This window comes from Lathamus discolor, chromosome 4 (assembly GCF_037157495.1).
Source record: "Lathamus discolor isolate bLatDis1 chromosome 4, bLatDis1.hap1, whole genome shotgun sequence".
NCBI classification, from domain to species: Eukaryota; Metazoa; Chordata; class Aves; order Psittaciformes; family Psittacidae; genus Lathamus; species Lathamus discolor.
Window position 1 is genome coordinate 101,723,335 of NC_088887.1, and position 22,016 is coordinate 101,745,350.

The window sequence follows — 22,016 nt, forward strand, 5'->3', positions numbered from 1 at the left end:
AATTTCTCCATATTTTATTCTTAGCTACAGAACTTTACAGCTGGGCTTCATGAAAGGTATGTTGTTTGCTTGTTCCCATATTGCCATGTGATCCATATTGCTATGGGTGGGATTTGTGTCACTTCTGAGACCAGTGCTGGCCACCTATACTTCCTCTGTAGTCAGTGAAGAAGGCTTACCTTAGGACTGAATGAATCCTCCTCTGGAGATTCAGCTTTTAATACCAGAGACCTAGCTCTAACCTTTGTATCGGATGAAAACCTTCTGATAATAGTTTTATATTTTCCTAATTATCTGATAAATCTATGTTATACCAAAGCCAAGAGATAAGTAAAGAATTCCCACAGTTTAGTTCATATCACAGTAGCTGTACCCCAGACCAATGTCAATGAGCTTCCTATGGGGTAATACATTAGCCTTTCCCAGTTGGGTAGAACTGGTTACATTACAGGGGAGGAATATGTGCTGTCCCACCAATTTAGGAATCAGTTTGTTTATAAGCAAGTAAATTCAGTTTCTACAAGGCCACAAAGACAATTTGGGGATCTAACTGAAAAGAAAACATGACAAAGGTATCACTGGGGTGGTACCTGCTGGAATCGGATATCCAGATCAAATGTGATCGGGTCTCTAGGGTTGCATATCACTGGTAGGCTGTACTCCTGATGTGGAGTAGTGGTACAAGCTATCAGCTTCACAGTGTATGTTCCAGAATAGTCTCGAACCTGAAGTGAGAGAGAGAAACAGGTGTTCCACCAACATCCGAACAGGCTGGGGAAACAGAACACAGAGTGAAGGCTGAGATTTTACCGCAAAATCTGAAACAAAGCTCCACTGCTGTACTGGCTGGTTGTATGTTGGCTCACTTCGGATGAGGCTAAGGCTAAACGTCAGGCCTGGGTGATCAGCAGACATAACCATGGATGTTACAGATGAAGCTAGAAACATGTCAAGAGACAGATTTGTCACCTTTAGTGTTTCACTGCAAACTTTGAGAGCCTGAAAAACATTCCCAGTAATTCATAAACCATAATGCCATGGCTGATGTTAATACCTTTACAGGGCACTGGGTTCTATTAACTGAAACTAACAAAATCAATTACAGTCAACACAGCTGGGCCCCCTTGATTCTTGCTCAAGTGTCTATTAACAGTTGCTTTTGGGCTACACAACCAGAAGGGTATGAAGATTAAATTTAACAGACAGGCAAAACAGTGAGAGTGGAATGGCAAAGATCTATAATCCCTCCTGTTTTAAACTTGGAATGTCAGCCCAGGGAACAAAAAATAATTTCTCTAAGCAATGTAACTCTTTCAGCTCTGCCTGAAAGACAAAACCTAACATGCTAGAAGACAGCTGAGAAGAAGTAGAGGCACTATGAAGGAGTTTCAAAGGTTAATAAAAATGACTTAAACTAAAAGAGATTTCTTAGAATGATTTTGTCCCTTCTCATTATTGTTCAGTTCTCATTATTGCTCAGCAGATTTAATTTAGTTAGATAATCTTTTCTGTAGCTGGCATTCATGCTCAGATTTAAGTCTGTATTCTGAATAAAGGTAGTGGGGTTTAAACAGATTAAATTGCAGGATCAGGTCCTCAGCAATGACTAACTGAATGGCAGTGAGAATGTTTTATTAACAGAGTGATACAATGCTCATACAAGACTTCTTACTCTCTGAAAAAAGGTTTAAATAACTTAGAAAGGTTTCAAGTTATCAAATAAATTTTAATGCTATCTACATTCCTAGGGCAACATAAGTGAATAATTAATAATAGCTTTTGGATTAAAGACATACACTTATAGATCCCTAGTGAACACAATGGCCTAGATCTTTATCTTTTGTAAGCCAGGCTTTTCATCAAGCAGAATCATCTTATTTCCACCAGATTCATGTATATTTCATTAAGTTAGACAATCGGAATACAGTCATCAACAGCAAGTAAGAAATCCCTTACTTTCCATTTTCAGATGGGAAAAATCCCATCTGAAGAGCACAGTACATTAAAAAAATCACATATTCGTAGCAGAAATAAGAAAAGTGAATATGGAGGGGTGTCTTTGCTTTTATAGTATTGCTAAAGCGTAGATTAAGCTTACCGGGATGAGACATCACAAACAGACCATGAAATCGGGCTTCGGTCTTGAAGTTGACAACCAAGCGCCCCTCTTCACTAATACGCATGCTGGTTGGGTACAGGGAACCTGGCAGCAGAAACCAATTTACAAATTTTATTCCACTTGCAGATGGCAAATAAATCACACTTCTGTGAAACACCAACCCCACTCTTTAATTTCCCCTTGTCATGTAAGTTGTCTGGGAGGCTGCCTAATGGTACCTTTTGGGTTGACTCAAGATTCTTCTTGAGCAAGAATTTACACAGTGGGGCCTAGAGTTTTCACAATGCTTCAGCTTTCCAAAGCATATACTGAACTTCCCTGCAAAGTCATGGTTTTACGTGTTATCATGGACCCACACAGCCGCTCCAGTAAGCAAAAGTCCACAGCACAGTCAGTGCTTGTGTTCGGGTAATAGCATGGTGAGCTGCCAGCAGGTTCTACAGAAGAAAGAATACTTACGTTTTCACTAGGTATTCAAGCTGACTCCTACCAATGAAAGCTGCTCCAGAGATACTTTTTATCAGTGCCTTCCTATCTATTATCTCAAGGTATCACACACCAGCTGTTGGTTGTGGCTTCCATGGCAATCTGTTTGAGGGTGCTTGAATCTGTGAAACTCATTCTGACAGACTTTGCATTGCAATCTCTGGCATGAATCTGGCCCAAGACATGGGCCTACTCTTTCCTAATTTCAGGTTACAAATTCTTGTTTGTATGTCAGAAGAGGTTTATTGCTGTAGCTTGCAGCTAAGTCTTTTTTTTCTCTAGAGTTCTGCAAAGCTTCAGAGTTCAGGCGTTTCCTCCAGTGCTGCTTTACAGACAGCCAGAGATGTACCACCATTCTGCTTGCCAGGAGCAAGAAGGAAAGAGGAATGTTCCTCCATGAATGTGTCAGAAACCTAACACCCTCACCAATGTGAATGTATAGCACCCATACAAAAACACTTCTACCAATTACATTTATTGGTACATCAGAAATATATATACATGTATGAAATATGGCTTTAGAAGACCCTGACTGCTTTACAGTCATATGTAGAATATAAGTAGAACAATTATATCTATCCAGAGGCATGGAAATAAATTGGAGATTAGTTAACCCTTCCCTGCCCAGAAAAACAGCTGCTCATTGTACAAGGCTGCAGAGTGAGAAAATACTGCCCAGATCAGTTTGGGATATGTTGGGGGTCTGTCCTCCACTGCCTCACTATGTTTATCATGTGCCTTGTTCTAGCTGTTGTCAAAGAGAGCTGCCAGTGTTCAGCATCTCCAAACAGCTGGCCATCAGTTCCTTAAACAGAGAAATAAAATATTAAGCATTAAAGACAGGAAAACGGTGGCATAGATGTGCCACATAGCTGAGGATTAAATGGGGTTGCTAGTCAGTGTCTAGTACATCATATGATTTGTGGTATGTGGCTTATTCTTTAGGCATGGCATGACATGTGCTTCATTCTTCATGCACTATAGATTCCCCTTGCCACCCTCATTTACTGTTCTCAACATGAGGACAGAAATCACATAGCAATGACTTCTGTAGCTTATATACAGGGCTTGTAGAAACAAAGAATGGTTTTATGTTCACTGGAGTCTTGAAACTGTGTAAGCGTATATACATAACTATTCTGGTGCCTGTATTCCACCGTAGGCCAAGACAGATATGGAACACATAAGCTTAATGTTGATGAGTACCAAAGAAATTTGCCTAAATAGAACAAATGAGCATATAGGTTTAAATATACATTTTCACCGACATCTGTATGTCTCTACTTTAAAAATTTTTTTTTTTTGCAAAGATAAATTCTGTAATGTCAGAGTTTGATTTGTGATTAATTGTAGTTACACTTACTGACAGTATCTATCACATTTAAAGAATGCTTCCCAGTTTACTACTCTAACACATAAGCTATTATACCCATTACTTATTCCTATATCTTTTGAATGTTTCACAGTTAATGTGTTCAATATATCAAAAGTTTCTGAAACTGTACATTCATGGCCAGAAAAATATATCACAGAAAAGGTTTTTGGTTGGTTTTTTTTTTTTTTGTTTCCATTGAAGTGCAAGCATCTTGTGTAGTAACAGAATATGGATACATAATGAACCTTGAAGTTCTGAGTATAAATAAATGTATTAGTTTTTGCATGTGTACTTCAACAAGAAAATTATCTTTCTGCGTAACAAAACTGATGTCAACTTTACTCTAAACACCCCCGCAGAGAACTGTGAGTGCTAGGATATGACAGTGTTTGCAACTGATGATAAGTGATATACTACTAATTTTTAGTATTAGAATTATTAAAAAATCATCCTACTGTGTGCACATTATATTCTTAGTAACAGAACTCTTATGAGTTCAACACAAAGAAATCCAACACTCACCTTGGAGCTCTGCTTCAGGTGGGCTACCGATCCCATCCTTCCACAGGATGGCAGTGTCATACACGAAAGTCAGCCGAAGCTCTGACTGTAAGTCGAAATGCTGCCAGCCTCCTACACCCACCGGGGAGTGGAAGACATATGAGACGTACAAGGGGACTCTCAGCGTGACATAGGACTGTACTAGATTGAGAACCTATAAAAATCAAATTTATTTATTTAGGTTATTGTTCATTGAAGACAGCATTGCACTGGTAATCTGAGTGCAAGAGAAAAAGAAGACAGAACTTGAAATAAATGTTGTGACTGAATCAAATTTTCTCATTTTGCAAATTACAGATGAAGTGAGCACCACCACATTTCAGCTAAGCTTACGTCCCTTCAAGTTCCATTTTGTATTTCAAACTGAATATGTCTCCTAAAAAAACACAGACCCCTCAATTTTGACTTATCATTTTTTGGTCAGGCTTAAAAAAAGGGGTTTCTTCTCCATATGTATAGGATGAGAAATTGAAGTTAGACAAAAATATTGTCTTTTAGTCTTATTTAAGTTGCAAGTTTATCTTTCGGATATCTGCATGATATCTGAGGAATTATTTCAGACATGGATTTGCTAAATTGTTCCAAGTAATAACACAGAATTCCCACTTCTATGAAAAATATAGCTATGGTGGAAGTCTACAGTGCATCGTGGTTTGCCTTTGATTCAGGAGTAACCTTGAACATTTGTCATTTCTTGGAACAGGATCAAGAACTGAATACATTTGGTAGTGTAACAAATGTGTTCTTATTGAAAAGTCATTCACATATGTGTAGACATTGAAGTCAAAGATCTGAAATTCACCTTGCTTATGAGGAAGAAATAAAAGTATATGAAAGAAAATTTAATATATGTCCATTATCCTCTTGAAAGGAAGCATGCATAATGTTTCATGATAATGTAGAGGAGGACTGGAATCTAACACAGAGAGAATTTAATGACCTGGAGGACCCGGACTGAAATGAGGTGAAATTTTATAGCAAAAAGTATAAGGCAATGGCAACTAGTGTCAGGGATTTCTGGTAGAAATGAAAGACATCAGTTAGAAACAACAGAGGGGAAGAAATTTTGGTATGCGAAGTTGATCACATCACAACTATGACCTTCCTACCCTCTCCATGTGATATGATCCTAAGATGAACTGAGGAATGGGGTGGAAATTAGGAGCATGCATGCTATTATACAGAGCACTATTGAAAGCTTATCTGGAACAGCTTTGATCATCCATGCTTGAAAAAGCCTGATTTGCATTGTAGACTGTAGGAAAAGAAATCAACGTAAACACAGGAATGGCAAAACTATCAGATGAGGGGAGTCTAAAATAGCTGGGTTGTTTAGCCTGGTACAACAAAGGCTGAGAGGGAATAAAAGTGCTGTCTATACACATCAGGAGGTGAACAACAGAGGAGGGCCACTGATGATGACAGATGGTGCTGACATGGGAACAAATAGGCATAAGATGGCCATGACAAATACAGCCTAGAAATCAGAAGAATTTCTAACCCTTGGTGTGGTGGCATTCAACAAGAACAGTGAGGCAATGAAATCCTATTAGTTTTCTAGTTAAGTTTCCTAGTGTTGGAACCATATTATATAGAGTATTAAGGACAGTGATCCACAAAACTCCTTCCAGCTCAGTATTGTCTGCCACCTCAAGTAAAAGAAAATAAACTTCTTTCAAAGCTTTTCTTGATTTTCAGGTACAAGGTATCAGGGCCTCTTCACATACACTGTACATAAAGCAATCCATTAATGGAGTTTCTAAGACACATTCTAGGGTTTTCTCGCCTCCTTTCAATGACAGAATAGTGTTAGTGAGATCAGCTCATTTGCGCTGGTGAAAAAGTAGCAGCAGGATCCCTTCTGGGGCAGGTCTGCCTGAAACACTGCTCCTTTGTCATACATTACCACTGCTCTGTAGGTAAATCTGAAACCATGGTGCCAAAGAATTGTCTCCATTTCTAGAACCCTAGAATTTAGAAGGTTCTTGTCTTTTGGCAAAACCCATGACAGATGTGTGGGCAGCAGGCTGGTTGCCCCAGCCTGGGGATTTATTTGTGTACTTATGAAAGTCTACATGCTTTCATTATTATAGTTTCCCTTATGTGAGATTTGTGGCACGTAAGGAGAGAAAGGAATTCTTGCTAAACCAGCTGATTGAGTTTCTATGCACACAAACCATTCTTCAGGCACTCATGGATTTGCAAGTGTGGAGGAAAACCTACAATACTGATAGCCAGACAATCACTGAATAAATAGTTTTCTCTCTCCTAACAGTAAATTAAAACATACAAACCCCTCTCATTTCTTGCTGGAAATGAAAATGCCACAAGGGGAATACTACACTTCAGAAGGCAGAAAGGAAAAATCACAGGACAATATGCTATAGGAAATACTGAGGATCTTTTTGACACGATAAAAATAAAGAAGAAATTAACTGCAGAGGAAAACTGAGTCAATAAGCAAGCAGACCCTCCAACAAATGAATTGATGGAATGTGTTACACAGATGGAGGAGTCTTACTTCTCTAGCCCTCTTAATAATGCCATTTAGGCGAACATGAGAAAACATTCTTTCCATTGAGTTATCTTTACTTTACAGCACTGCCTGCAAAGCCTATTGGAAGTAGCCAGCTGTTCGTATTTTATCTCAATGTGACATGATGAAACCAAAGTGGTAACTTAGAGCTGTGTAAGTGTGGGATCAGTTTAAGTGCTGTGGAGAGACAGAACAGGTGCGTTATGTATCTACGTATGCTGTGCACAGGAGATGTTAACAGTTGTACTAACAAAATTATATTCATTAATTTTGAACAATAATAAGTGGGTGTGACTTTTAGCCTTGTGATACCAGGAGAGAAATACAGACTACAGCTACACCTCAGCTGAGCTGGGGAAATTGTCTAATACTCTGTAACAATGCCAGTTCTGGAGAACCTGGGAAAACAGAACATAAAAATTCTTCCAAGCAGGGAGCAGTCTCTTGCAGTTAATGTATGAAAAAATGTGGATCACAAATCATTCAAAGTGCATCTAAAAATTCATGTGTGTGAGGAAAGAACAAAATTTACACTGGACATTGATATAAGAAGTAGAGTTTCATGTATTTTCTTTGCAAGATAAATTATCACAGAGCATAAGGTCTATTTTTGAATGCTGACAATTCCCATTTAAGACTTAGGAAATACTAATGGTAGTTTCTATAGGTGTTCTTCTTTTGTTCCCTTTTCTGATGCAAACTGTCAAACTTCATTAAGTAACACCCCCCAGGCCCCAATTAGTTTGAAAATCTGTCATGTAACATGTAAGAATATTTACAACAACAACAAAAAAATATTTCCAGTTAAGGCTTTGGGATCTGGACCCTGTTCTACATTTATAGTATGTTTTGTTTATCTGGCCTGCATTTCCAGAAGGCAGAGTTTGGCAGTTTTGTGCATGTGCACACTGTGTGTAGGTACTGATAAAACCAGAATCAGAAATTAGAAATAACAAAAGTTCATGTTTTCTATTGTATATGCCATTGAAATAAACTTTTCCTAAAAATTGTATTTTTGCTTTCTAAACTGTCCTGAGCCTCATATTCTGTTGTATTTACTTGTTCTGTCTGTGAATGTGAGTCACACAAGATTACCAATGTTATCAATTAACTGTTTACACAATACCAATATGGTAAAGCTAAGATCTGGCCCCAAGAAGGCATGTAGCCAGGTAGATCACAGGTGAAATGTAAAGCAGGTTTGTTTAAAGAAGTCTGAATGGAGAGGAGAATGCAATACAGCCTTGAAATGCCAGCTCCTTGAAAAAAATAACATCTGACTTTGTTACACAGCTGGTGCATTAACTTTACAGTGGAGTTTTTTCTTCACAGTGCTCACAAAATGCATGTGTTTGCAGCTGGAGAAAAAAGGTTTGGCTGTTAGTGAGCTTCCATGTCAAGGGAATTCAAGTTGCAGGGTTTTCTTAAACTTGACTGTGGCAGCTGAACTGAATGTGAAAATAAGAAAATGGACATTTCTGTCTATTTCCATTTTACATATCTAGTGAGATTTTCAGAAGAGATGACTTTTCCCCTTAAAGTATGATTTTGGTAAATTTAGAACTATTAAAGCTGGAAGGATACTGTTTCAGTGTAATAAAAACCTCTGTGAGCTGCTTGTAGAAGCTGTGGCAACACACTGGCAATTTTAAAATTTGTTTTCCAATGGGATTTTCAAACACCCAGTGCCATAACATGTGTAGCATAAATGTGAACAGAACATATTTGAAGAAAGATGTTTTCAGCTGTGGCCAGAAATAACCGTTTTCATTAAAGAACAAACCAAACTGCTTAACTACTCAATTAAAGTAGCTTCAAGGTCTCAAGCTGTACATTTAAGTATTTTTATATATGTTCTTCACCTTCTTGTTTCTGTCAAAGACTTGCTTAATTAGTTGCTGTTAATAAATTTTTTTTTGAATGGTAATTTCCTTGCTTCCCTTTGCCAAGTCTGGCAAGAGACTGCGACTAGGGAAAGCAACATCCACATATAGGTACTTGGCCAGAACCACACAGAAGCCTTCAGGTGCCAAACTGTGTGGCTAAAGCAGCTAAAACAGTAGGAAATGAGATCAAATGATACTTCACACTCTATCAAATAAGTCTAGGCCAACACTTCAATATATACTTTAATAAAGTATGGTTGTTTGCTTGGTTTTCACTATTCCCTTTTTTTAACTGTGTTTCATGAATATCTGGCGTTGTCCTAGCACATGTGTCTTGAGAATGTGAGATGTCTGTAGTACTTGACATGTCCCCATGAAGTAAAGTCTAATAACCTTTATTAATTGCCCAAAAAATACAGGAAGATAGCCCTCAGGTGGGTGAGTTCCATATTTTTAAGACATACATGTTTTTAAAGACAGACACTGAAATTTAGCCTTATTGCAGGTTGGCCAAAAGAAAACTGTTGCTGCTAATTATAAAATCTGACCTTGACTTTAACCAGAACAGAACTATAATCCAAAAGAACTAGCTACATTTAAAGAGGACTAGGCCTTTATTTTTAAATATACATTCTTTAAGCTGCACATCTAAATCCATATTTAGATGCCTAAGCGCCTGACTTCTCAAGTTGTGGTGAATAAGGACAGACCCCAGGAACAAAGCGTCAAGCTGTATACTGAAAAGAGTGCTGCATCTAACTCACACAGGATTTGCTCATGCACAGAGTAATTGAGAAAGAGAATGGGTCACGAGCAAAAGGTCTCAAAGAAAAAAAAAAAGAAAACTAAGACCTTCTCTGTATGTATTATGACAGTTCATGAGTTCATGGGAACTGGCTAAGACAGCTGCAGCTTGCAGTAAAGTACGAGCACTGCTACACCAGCTGCAGGTCTCCGAACTCACTTCTTGTTGACTGAAGCTCATCTTCTTCCCCTAGCATAGGAAGAGCTCCCATAAAGTGGAGGTCCCCATCACACAATATATTGACAGTTTCTTTTGTGAAATATCTCAGTCAACAGTGCTGCCTTTGTTTGACCATACAGGTACTTGAGATTTAGAATCAAGAAACAGAATTTTGAGCTTAAAGATCTAGCCAAAATATCTGGTAAATTAAAGCTATTAAGTTGGCAATGGTAGCAGGATGTCATAAGAGTGGAGTTTTTTTAATCTATCTGTTCTGTCTGTATAATAGAACTTAACCTTCCTTTGTATGCTAAAATCCATGGTGAAAACCATAGCTGCCAGCTTTACTGTCACAGAGGAGGATTATTAATTGTTCACTGAAGGAGAAAAAAACAACAATGGTGACAACCACAGAGATAGGGCATTGACTGTCTCCCCTCTCAGTTGGAGGGGGTCATGTGAAGATAAAGACCAAACCTGGAGAAGAATTAAATGGAGGTGGGGAAACAGGGAGGGCAGCGAAGCGCATACTGGCTTCAGGGCAATGCTTTGCTGCTAGAAGTAATTCAGCTTGATATTTCACTTAATACACTGTAACCTTTTAGCCATAACCTACAAGGCACTAAAGGATGACTTCAGCTGCAGTTTAATAGCTCTCATAGCTCATGTTCATCCCTTTCTGCTTTTAAATGAGTGATCTTACCTAAAGCACATAACACTTTTGGAGCTTAAAGCAAGTACAACTATCTTTCCTGGTCACATTACCATTTATACATGTCCTTCACAATCGAATATTAGTTCTTTTTATTTACTAAAATATAGTAATAGTGCTTATTTTCTCCTCTGTTTATATGCATCTAGACATACGTAGGTTTTATTTAGACACACATTTGTCTAAACCAGCTATTCAATCTTTTCTGTAAAGGATACAAAAGTATATAAAATGGAAAGGGTTCATATCAAGTCTTCCTTTTCACTGTGGCAGAAGTGGCTTGCATAGCTCACAGGACTGGAGTTGCAGCTGCTTGGCAGCTGTGTGCGCTTATGTCCTTATGATTGTGTGTGTGTAAAATAATATACAGCTGCATATTGCACGGGCATAAAGAGATAGTAAAACGAATGATGAGCTGAAGACATTAAACAATTTCCAGAACAGTGAAGACTGCTGTCATTTTTATCTTGTGGGAATGTGTAAGGTTTACATCCCACACATGCATGCCTTCCCCTTCCCTCTGAGAGGTACACGGTGCCAGTGGAATGCACCTGTAGGAGGATCTGCTTGTAGCAGAGGGGCAACCCCAAGCAGATGCACCAACGGAGAGCTTCCAGCATCAAGACAGAGATCTTGAACTGGTCTCTATAACAAACAGGAGCCAGAACTTATGATAGAGCACTGAGATGACAGATCCACCACAGACTTTGTATCTAAGAAGAACAGAAGCTCCATTTTGTTCTCTTCTTATAATTTACAGAATATGAAATCTCTAGTTAAAGGGGTAGAATGCTAGGAAGTTAACCAAGGCTAGAGACAGCCTGGTGCAATTTCTTGTCCAGCAAACTGCATGATCATCTGCGGACACTCACACAGGAAGGTGGACTTTAGGTGTGTAAGTATAAAAGAGAAAAAGAATTTAAAAACAGAGAGAAAAATCAACTTATCTGATTAGCTATCTATATGTCCATTACACCTATGCTTTTAGTAGTAGAATAGTCTTGCTGTTGCACATGACCATAGGTTCCTTTCAACAATGACACACTTTTCTCATCTGTTAAGGCCTCCTATCATTTGGGACTGACAAAATAAGAATTTGCACATATAAGTCTACTGAGGTCTGAGAAGAAGAAGGGGCCTTGGCAAAATGAACATCTGTTACAAAGCTGAGAAATTATGGCCATTTCACACAGTGGCCTCATCCTTTCCACATTGGCTTAAAAGAGAGCCAGGAAAGTGATTTAGCTTTACCACACAGCTATGATGCCATGGATAGACTTCTCTGAAATGAGGTACTGCATTTCCAGTCTTTCTTCCAGCCTGTATGATTATTCCCCAAAAAGAATTTTCCATGTCATAAAGGATTGATCTTCATAGCTTTTGTACTTTAGAGCCTGAGTGGGATCAGACAGATTTATGTAGTAGTTAATACAAGGGATTAGCATCACTGCCACTGCACCAGAAGAAATCCTGCGCCCTTTTTGCTTCCACATATGGATTTCTAGAAATATTTCTAGAAATAATTCTCCAAAGGACACCTGAAGATCTCCCCAATCTCTTTGTTTTAACTCCCAACCACTTTCACAGGTCTGTTCTTCAGACATTCTGTATCGGCAGCTTCTCTTTGCTTCCTGACTTCCTGACCAAGGAATTTTTTGCTGGGTAATGTGAGATACTGTGCTGTCTGCACTGGTGGGTCTTGCTACCCAGTGAGCAAGAGCTGAGCAGAGGCAAGAACCTGGTAGGACATTGCAGTCTCTTGTTACCAGCAAGAAGGGTCTTCACAATATTTTTTAAACTCTTTTTAAAGATACACCATGACTAATAGTAATTCAGTGTATTTCTATATCTATATATGTGTGTGTATATATATATATATATCCCAGTAGTATAAATATGCTAAGAGCAATCCTTTAGGCTTTTATTTTAAGAAAAGACTAAGGTGGGTCACTATACAATAAAAGTAGGATTGATTTGTCCTAAAATACTTCAAAATCATATTGGGAGAAATTCACAGCAAATTTCCTTCAGACTAAATTATTCTCTTAACTTCAATCAGACATGGATTTCACATATAGCTTATTGATATTTAGTGAATATTAATAGCTTTAAGAAACAAACTAACCTTGGGGGAAGTCTAAGAAAGAAAAACCAACTACTTTTCAACTAAATTAATTCTAACCCCACTTATTTCTATAGGCATAGATGCATTATCAAGGAAATCTTTCACTTTAAGAACATAGTAAAAAATCAAGTTACAGCTTCATACCTGTCCGTCTGTCCCAATGGTGCCTCCGCAATCTGTGAGGAGCTCAGACATGTCATAATAGCTAACAAACTCCCATAAACAGGCTTCCAGATTCAGATTGCGGTAGAAGCGTAAGGTATTGAATCCTCTAATTATCGGGCTGTATTGATACGGAATGGTCTCTCCAATCACATCTGGATTTTTGGTAGCATCAGTTAAGAAACCATGGTGGGTCTTCACTTCTGTGTAATCCAACAAGTTGGAGCATTTATGATTTCCAACTCTAGTTCCATCAGGGCTAAGTGTCAGCTCAAAGTTGGAGAGCTCTCTTGTAGAAATAACAGGCAGCATGCCTAAAAAACATTAATTTATAGCACTATAACTAAATTTCAGTGTTCAGAGCTGCTTAATTTAGCCAAAATTTGTCAAACACTAAGCAAGCTATGCAGTGATTCTACATTTTGCACATACAGCAATTAACGGACTTTAGAATTCAGAGAAAGTTGATACGCTATGTATATATGAGACTTCTCCACAGTAATTGTGTCTTTGTAATATGAATGCCAAATATAATTTTTTTAAATTTCCAACATAATTTTCAGTCAGGATTTTGTGTGATATTTTTCAGAGACATGTAGTAATTAAATGGCTTTATGTCTTTTAATAAATAAATTCTTCTTTGGTATATCTGTATGCATTTCAAAGGAGTTTTATAAAGTGTAGACTTAGCCAAATTTCTGTAAACTATGCAATTAATCTGAAAACAGTCTTCAGATCAAAGACTATGTATTAACACAGTATCTTATGCACCTTGTTGCAAACTGCACTTGTACATACATCAAGCTTTTCTCTGGTCCCACATGGCTATTTAAAATAACATGACCAATAAAATAAAAGCTCAAAAACAATAAATAAAATAAATAACATGACCAATAAAATAAAAGCTCAAATAAGAGCTTGTTTTATGAATTCTCTCAACTCCACAGCTGATTAGCTGATTATATCATACCATCAATATGTGGCATTGTGACTGTCAATTTGATGAAGTTGGCATAATCAGGATCTTCTGGGCCAGTATACCGCAATTTGGCAGAGAAGGGTTCTGCTCCAACTACTCCTGACACACGAGGCTGACAAAGACCTGATGGAAAAAAGAGAAAATAACTTTATATTTTGATATCCAGAGGCTATAATCTATACTTTCCTTTGCACTATTTTTAGATGTACTTTTTTTCACTGTACAAGTTCCTAAAACAAGGAGAATTTTCTTTAACAACAGGTAAACCCTTTTCAGCAGCATTTACCGAGGTTTGAACAGGAATTAATGCAAAAGAGGATTCAAGTAGAAATCATCCAGATCAACTGGACCACATTTTCAGAAACAAGTGATGATACTGCACCTGTACATTTTCAGTTGCATGTATCAAGCATGCTTGCAAAGTCAGTGTCAAGTGCCATACTTTCTTACAGAGATCCTCAGAGGCATACACTTTAATTCCTCCCACCCTTTTAAGCACATACATACTTAACAGAAGATAACTGATCAGTGTTCAGTTTGTTTTGGCTCAGGATTGGGATTTGGACCTATACATACCTTCACAGGAATCCATGAGCCTCCTGTTTCATTAGTGACCAAAATGTAGTCAGAATAATTGTGTCAAAGGATCTTTAGAAATACTGCACTCAAAGTAAAGCCAGCTTCAAAGTCAGGTCAAGTTGCTCAAGGCCTTGTTCAGTTGAATTTTTAATTTCTCCAAGAAAGAAGAATCTATAACTTTTTTTGGCAATCCTTTCCAGTGTTATTTCAACCTGTTCCATCATTAGTCCTGGTTTGTAGGACCAGAAGATTAGGTTTGCAATAATATGATCTGATATATATGCAACTTCTGGTTGTATAGTTCAATGGAGAAGCGTCTGCATTCTGGCCACAAGAATCATAGCACATTGACATGTGATGGCCAAAGAAACCAGCAGATGTGGAAAATCACCAGTTTCCTTCACCCATGTTCTGCTCTTTGCCCATCTTTGAGGGATTACAAGAAAGAGAATGCAGGGCTCTCCTTTTGGAGAATTTATCAGTTCTGGTGGGCCTCATCTGTCTCAACACTCCAAGTTGGAAACTTCGGGCATGATGAAAAATAAATTCTCTTCTGCACACAATAGCTTTGTTTGTTTTTCTTAAATGCAAGAAAGATGTACTAAAGAGGCTAAATACATTTTTTTGCACAATCTGACTTCTGAGAATTTGGTCTATGCACTGCAGGTCAAGCATCTCCAAAGCTCAAAATATACAGGGTTTTGGCAAGTTGCTTTGATCATTGCACTTTTTTCAAAATAGCATCTAATAATTTCTTTTTTATTGCACATGATCTTCAGTATTGTTGACTTTCGCATCATAAGTTAGCTTTGGTACTGGAAGCAATATATGCATGACAATGAAGTCCTGAGCCTGAGTTAATTAGCCTTGTCCTCTTTGGCTTGTAGGATTCCTGATAGCACAAACAAAGGTGACTTGAGTCTACAGCCAAAATGTGGAATAAACGATAGGAATAAATACATAGAAAATCCATCCATTAAGCTTGTTAAAGCCCTAACTTAGTTGGAAATAAAATGTTAACAATATTTAGTTGGAAAGGCCAAGGAAATTAAAATTATGTTTCAAATGAAAAATCCTGTAATTTATCTACTGTAAGATCTCACAAAACCCAGAAGACTTAATGTACATATAAAAGCAGCATAGATGACACAAAGAACGTAAAAACAACAGCAAAAGGGTAGTAAAATACAATGGTCTGTAATTGGTTGCTGATTACTCATTCTCCACGTTATACAATAAACAAAAGTATCTGTGACTTCTACTACAAAATAGCATATGCTATCAGACTGTACTTTGTGCATGTCAGTTCTTCACCTCTGCTTCACAACATTATTCAGTATGAGTTTCATGAAAAGTGTTGACTGGGCAAAGGAAGCAAATTGCAGTAACTGCTGCCTGAGGGAATGCAGCATCAATTCAGTAGTGATTTGGTATCAGACAATCAGAGAGAGACAAAGACGGAATCAGAAAAAGAAGGCTAAACATTATGAATACCTCAACCATGAAAAGACTCGTCTATGCCCTGTTGTTGGACACCAGTCCTTAGTCAAGGAAGACACTGAGTATCAGGTGTCCAGTAACTGAGGCCAGTAAGGCCTGAATGCCAAATGGAGCCTTTCTTCCGCCTAGGCATTCGTAAGAGCACTCTCACATGGGTTCTCCAGTGTCTAACAGGAGCTGAGATGGTACTGCAATGTTACTACAGTTGAATTCGAAAGCCAAGAGAAACAAGGTTTCATTAATGCCAGTGCACATTATATACTGGTCTACTGAACATGCAAGTTTGCTATGTGGTTAATTATTCAAGGATGTGGGCAACTAGCAAAGTTAAAAAGCATTTTCTTTTTACAATTCCCTACTGTGCTAAGAAGAAAGTTTTTGCACAATCTTTATGGACAACAGAAGAAAAGCTGTGATGGTAATGTTAAAACACCTGATTATGAAATCAAATTTTGTTATGATAGAATTTGGGATCAAAAAGAGGTCTGGGGGTTTTGCAATAGGTGGTGATGTCTTACCTTCTGATGTGCTTATAGTTACAATAGGGCTCATAAGCTCGAGACCTTCATTCCCATCTGAATTCACAGCACGAGCCGCACACTGAACTCGAGAACCAGCTTGGAAGTAAATGGAGTCAAGTGTAATCATCTTGGAGGAAGTAAAGAAGGTATCAAAGTCAACCTCCTTCATGGGGCTAGTCACACCATCAGGACCAGTGGGTGCGCTTACAAGCCACCGGTATTGTGTCAGAGTATTATTGATGTTCTCACTGGCACATATAGAACCAGTCTTGTCAAAGTCTTCATATTTAGGATTACAAGCCTGCAGAACAAGGCAGATATGTTAACAATTTACTTCTTTCATGGCACAAGAATTTTAATTTACCAAGATCATAAAGCTCAACAACAACATAGAACTGACAACCCCAGTAAATCTCATATGAAATCACCTTATTTTAACACTGACACTTTAAGCATGCTTGTGGTAGATTAAAAGGCAGGTCTAATTATTCTTAATGAAATCAAAATATTATTTTAAATTTTGGTTTATGGGTGAAAATCTAACAGAGTTATGAAGGCACAAACTACAGTCCCACATGCTGCTTTAACTTGAATTTTGCCCTTTGATCTAATTCTGCAATATACTTTGCATTTCAGGATTTCTTTTTTGCTGTTGTTGTTATTGATATCTATTTAGGAGATACATTCAACATATGATCCATTCCTGTGTGAGAAACAAACTGAAGACGCAGATGGACCAAAACTTTCCTCATGCAAAGCTTTCAGCTGCAAAATTACAATGAAAGAAGCCTGTGGTACTTCAACTCATCTTCCAGTCTGTGTCACTTATTAAAAACAATGGCTTATCTGTTATCTCTAGTGATTTTAATTCTGCAAATTAAGTTAAGATAATGCAGGTAATAGTGAGATCATGCAACCATAGACATAGTGTGAGTATCAAGCTATTCTTAGTGATGAACAAGTAAAATATCTTTCTGTGCTTTTTGTCCTACTGAAAATTGATTCATTATCCAAACAAATTAGATTAGCTCTTAGGACAGTTCTAGCTTGAACTCACCTGTAGCTCACAACAATATGGATTGATACTGGGTGCCTAAAATCCACTGAGTAAAAACCATATACCAATTTTGTTCCATCTTTCCACAGAGATACTTACTGTGATACAGACAACAGGATAGCCAGCTATGGGACTGGTTCTGTCTTTGGCTCTAGACGTATCATCATATATCAAAAGGGATGCAACTTGAGGGACAGAGGGAAAGGTGACATCTGCCATGCTGTTCATTTCTTCAATGTAAACAATGGCTTTGGCTGTCTGGCAATGAAAAGGCAGAAATGGTTCTCTGTGAACATTTAAATAAACAAGGGGATTCAAAGTGGACCTTGATCAGGTGTAACCTTTGAAATATTGTCCCAAAAGAAGTTCTAAAACCTCAATAGGATGAGCTATTGAGAAAGGATTGAGGCACTGGAAAGCATAAAGCAGACTACAAAAGCAAGAGTTAAAATTACTTTCTTTCTTTTCAGAACACTGAAGATACCAAACCCTTTAACCTTGTGTCCCAGCTTTCTTGAATCATGCCTTGCCAACAAACTCTTTTGGGTAGGTGCTACTCTGTCAGCTGGGCTGATCCTCTTTGTCTTTTAAGATACAAACCAAGATGGCACGTATAAACCCTAAAACAAGAGCAAAGCTATAAGCCAGAAACCAAGAAGGACTGTTTATAAGATTTTGTTGTCGAGTACTTTGCATGAGTTTGTTACCTGTATCTCTGCAACCATGTTCTCATCAGGCTTCAGATGAACAGTGAAGGCTTCTCTCATCTCTCTCACTCCATCAAAGAGAACTTCAATCTCCACAAAATGCTGTGTTTCACCCTCCTTAAACTCAATTTCTAAAAACATAATGAGACATTTAAAAAATAAATCTGTTGTTCATAACAAGCTATAATTCTAGACCCAAAGAGGAGAGATGGCAGTTAATACTTCCTTTTCAAATTACAGATGTTCATGTATTTAGTTAAACCTATTTGATGCTAAAATAATGTTAACGAATAGTGGTGGATACATGTGGAACTCACTGAAAATGAGGCATAATAATCATCAGAAGACATTTGAAAAGACCAAGATTAAATCTAAAAATACTCAGTATTTTGAAAATGCTCTGGGACTAATTATTACATAAATGTTGGCAACATATATGTGTGTGACCAAAAGAGTGAAGAATTCTAAATAAAAAGTATTACCAGGTTTTAATCAAAGAAAATGCATTTTAATAAATGGTATATGCCAAAAATAAGGCACAAAGCTAGAGCTACACAAAAAGTACTGTATTTTGAAAAGCACTGTCTGAAAAAAACTTTGGAGGTCATGGCGAATAAGAAGTTCAGCCTCAGCTGCCTGCATTGGGTTTACATGGCAAGGTTTTGGTACTGGGGGGCTGAAGGGGTGGCTTCTGTGAGAAGCTGCTAGAAGCTTCCCCCATGTCTGACAGACCAGTGACAGACAGCTCCAAGATGCACCCACTACTGAGAGGGAAGGACTGGCAGAGACAACATGTGATGAACTGACCATAACCCCCATTTCCCATCCCCCTGTGCTGCTTAGGGGGAAGAGGTAGAGGAATTTAGGAGTGAAATTTATCATGGGGAAAGGGGTTTTTAAATCTGGTTTTATTTCTCATTATCCTATTCTGATTTAATTGGTAATAAATAAAATTAATTTTCCCAAGTTGAGTCTGTTTTGCCTGTGATGGCAAATGCTGAGTGATCACATTGTCTTTGCCTTGACCCATGAGCCTTTCAACACATTTTCTCTCACTTGTCCAGATGAGAAGGGGAGTGATAGAGTGGCTTGGTGAGCACCTGACATCCAGCCAAGGTCAACCCATCACACTGACAGAGTTAGAAGAGTACTGTCATTCTTTGATGCATTTACTAAAGGAAGAAGTACAGAAAATATTTTACATTTGTGTGTGGAATGGATGAGAGTGATCCTAAAATAGTAGGTACATTTTTACTATATTTATTTTTTACAGGATTTGAAATTAACTGAAGACGGCACAAAAATGACCAACAGAAATTAAGGACCAGAAGAAAGAAAAAAACAGACTTTCAGAAAGCTATGTTCTGATTAGTATATTGAAACACCATAATAAACAAAAAATACCAGGTACTAAAAGAGCTCTGCACTTTAAAGCGACAGGTAAAATAATCAGCAGTGGATGACAGTTGAAGTATATATGAGAAATAAGGATAGATAAGGGAAGCGAAATGCTATGAAACACTTATCCTCTCTGGTGCCTTCAAACCAAGACTGGATGCCCTTTCTGGAGGATATATATTCTCTAACCAAAAGTTATTTGGCTCAGTACAGAAGTAAATGGGGGAAACTGGGAGAAACTTGCAATCCACAGTGAGTCTGATTAAGTGATCTAATTATCCTTTAGCCTTAAATGTTATCAAGCCATGAAAATACTCCTTATGGTAATGAACATGCTATGGGAGAGATAAGAATTTTACTGAATTTCAGTTTGTCCAACTTCCTTCAGGTAACCCAGCTTGTACCCATGGCTGAATAGGAAGGCTCTCTGAACCCACAGATGTTCTGAAATCTGTGGGGAAATCCTGTAGATCACAGACCTTTCTCAAAGGCTTCTGGGCAGAGGCCTAGAGCCTCTTCTACTCCAGTAGCACGTTTCCATTAAAAACTCTGCCTCCATGTCTTGTCAGTGCACAGCAGGAAGAGTGTAAGCAAGGCAATGCGTATAGGTAATGTATACAGAAGAAGTATTAGCTGGCACTAAAAATTCCTGCTTTTTTCAGGAGGAAAGAGCAAAACTCCCAAAAGCAGGAGGCAAAGTGACTGAAATTAGCAAGTTTTGAATTGATAATTTTCTTATTGCTAACAATTTTTCTCTTCTAATATCACTAGTGGAAATGACTCTTCTTCTGTGTAATTTGGAGATAGCCCAACGCTGTTGCTGGATGCTCAAAAAATAAGTCCTATCAGTTGGACAGGACACCAAAATAGAATCACACTCACAGAATAGTTAGGGTTGGAAAGGACCTCAAGATCATCTGGTTCCAGCCCCCCTGCCATGGGCAGGGACACCTCCCACTAAAACATCCCACCCAAGGCCCTGCCCAACCTGGCCTTGAACACAACCAGGGATGGAGCATTCACAACCTCCCTGGGCAACCCATTCCAGCGCCTCACCACCCTAACAGGAAAGAATTTATTCCTTATATCCAATCTAAACTTCCCCTGTTTAAGTTTTAACCCATTACCCCTTGTCCTGTCACTACAGTCCCTGACGAAGAGTCCCTCCCCAGCATCCCTGTAGACCCCCTTCAGATACTGGAAGGCTGCTATGAGGTCCCCACACAGCCTTCTCTTCTCCAGGCTGAACAGCCCCAACTTCCTCAGCCTATCTTCATACAGGAGGTGCTCCTGTCCCCTGATCATACTCGTGGCCCTCCTCTGGACTTGTTCCAACAGTTCCATGTCTTTTTTATGTTGAGGACACCAGAACTGCACACAATACTCCAAGTGAGGTCTCACAGGAGCAGAGTAGAGGGGCAGGATCACCTCCTTCGACCTGCTGGTCACGCTCCTTTTGATGCAGCCCAGGATACAGTTGGCTTTCTGGGCTGGGAGCGCACACTGCCGGCTCATGTTAAGTTTCTCATCAACCAACACCCCCAAGTCCTTCTCCACAGGGCTGCTCCGAATCTCTTCTTTGCCCAACCTATAGATGTACCTGGGATTGCTCTGACCCAGAGGTAGGACCTTGCACTTGGCATGGTTAAACTTCGTAAGGCTGGCATCAGCCCACCTCACAAGCGTGTCAAGGTCCCTCTGGATGGCATCCCTTCCCTCCAGCGTATCAGCCGGACCACACAGCTTGGTGTCATCGGCAAACTTGCTGAGAGCGCACTCAATCCCACTGTCCATGTCACCGACAAAGATGTTGAATAAGACCAGTCCCAACACCGATCCCTGAGGGACACCACTCGTTACAGGTCTCCAGCTGGACATTGAGCCATTGACCACAACTCTTTGCATGTGGCCATCCAGCCAGTTCTTTATCCACCGAGTGGTCCACCTATCAAATTGATGTATCTCCAATTTAGAGACAAGGATGTCATGTGGGACAGTGTCGAACGCTTAGGGGGCCTGCGTTGTTCCTAGTCTGTCTTTTATTCACTACATACCTACAGAATCCCTTCCTGTTATGTTTAACATCCCTAGCCAAGTTTAGTTCTAACTGGGCCTTAGCTTTCCTAAGCTGTCCCTAGCTTCCCGGACAACATCCCTGTATTCTTCACAGGAAGAAATAGTTTATCCAAGAGTATGAAAACACTCCAGCAATTAATGATTAATCTTAAAACACACATTAGTATCATGCATTACCATAAACTTCATGCGAAAAAAAATTCACAGTGCTACAAACTCTATCAGTTGTTTACTGAACCATTTGGGTGGGCTATTTAATGGAAAGAAGTTTAT

The 22,016-nt window shown here is 38.7% G+C and overlaps 1 protein-coding gene across 1 annotated transcript in view; it reads right to left on the reverse strand.

The window, feature by feature from the left end:
• LOC136013398 (FRAS1-related extracellular matrix protein 2-like) overlaps positions 1 to 22,016 on the reverse strand; it is a 114,630-nt gene that overhangs the window by 10,977 nt on the left and 81,637 nt on the right. Inside the window, exons 12-20 of the mRNA XM_065677161.1 lie at positions 18,270 to 18,400; positions 17,662 to 17,820; positions 16,503 to 16,806; positions 13,897 to 14,028; positions 12,909 to 13,240; positions 4,503 to 4,695; positions 2,099 to 2,203; positions 811 to 938; positions 591 to 725 (exon numbers count right to left, since the gene is read on the reverse strand). Of these exons, the coding sequence (XP_065533233.1) occupies positions 591 to 725; positions 811 to 938; positions 2,099 to 2,203; positions 4,503 to 4,695; positions 12,909 to 13,240; positions 13,897 to 14,028; positions 16,503 to 16,806; positions 17,662 to 17,820; positions 18,270 to 18,400 (1,619 nt within the window). The remainder of the gene's footprint in view (positions 1 to 590; positions 726 to 810; positions 939 to 2,098; positions 2,204 to 4,502; positions 4,696 to 12,908; positions 13,241 to 13,896; positions 14,029 to 16,502; positions 16,807 to 17,661; positions 17,821 to 18,269; positions 18,401 to 22,016) is intronic.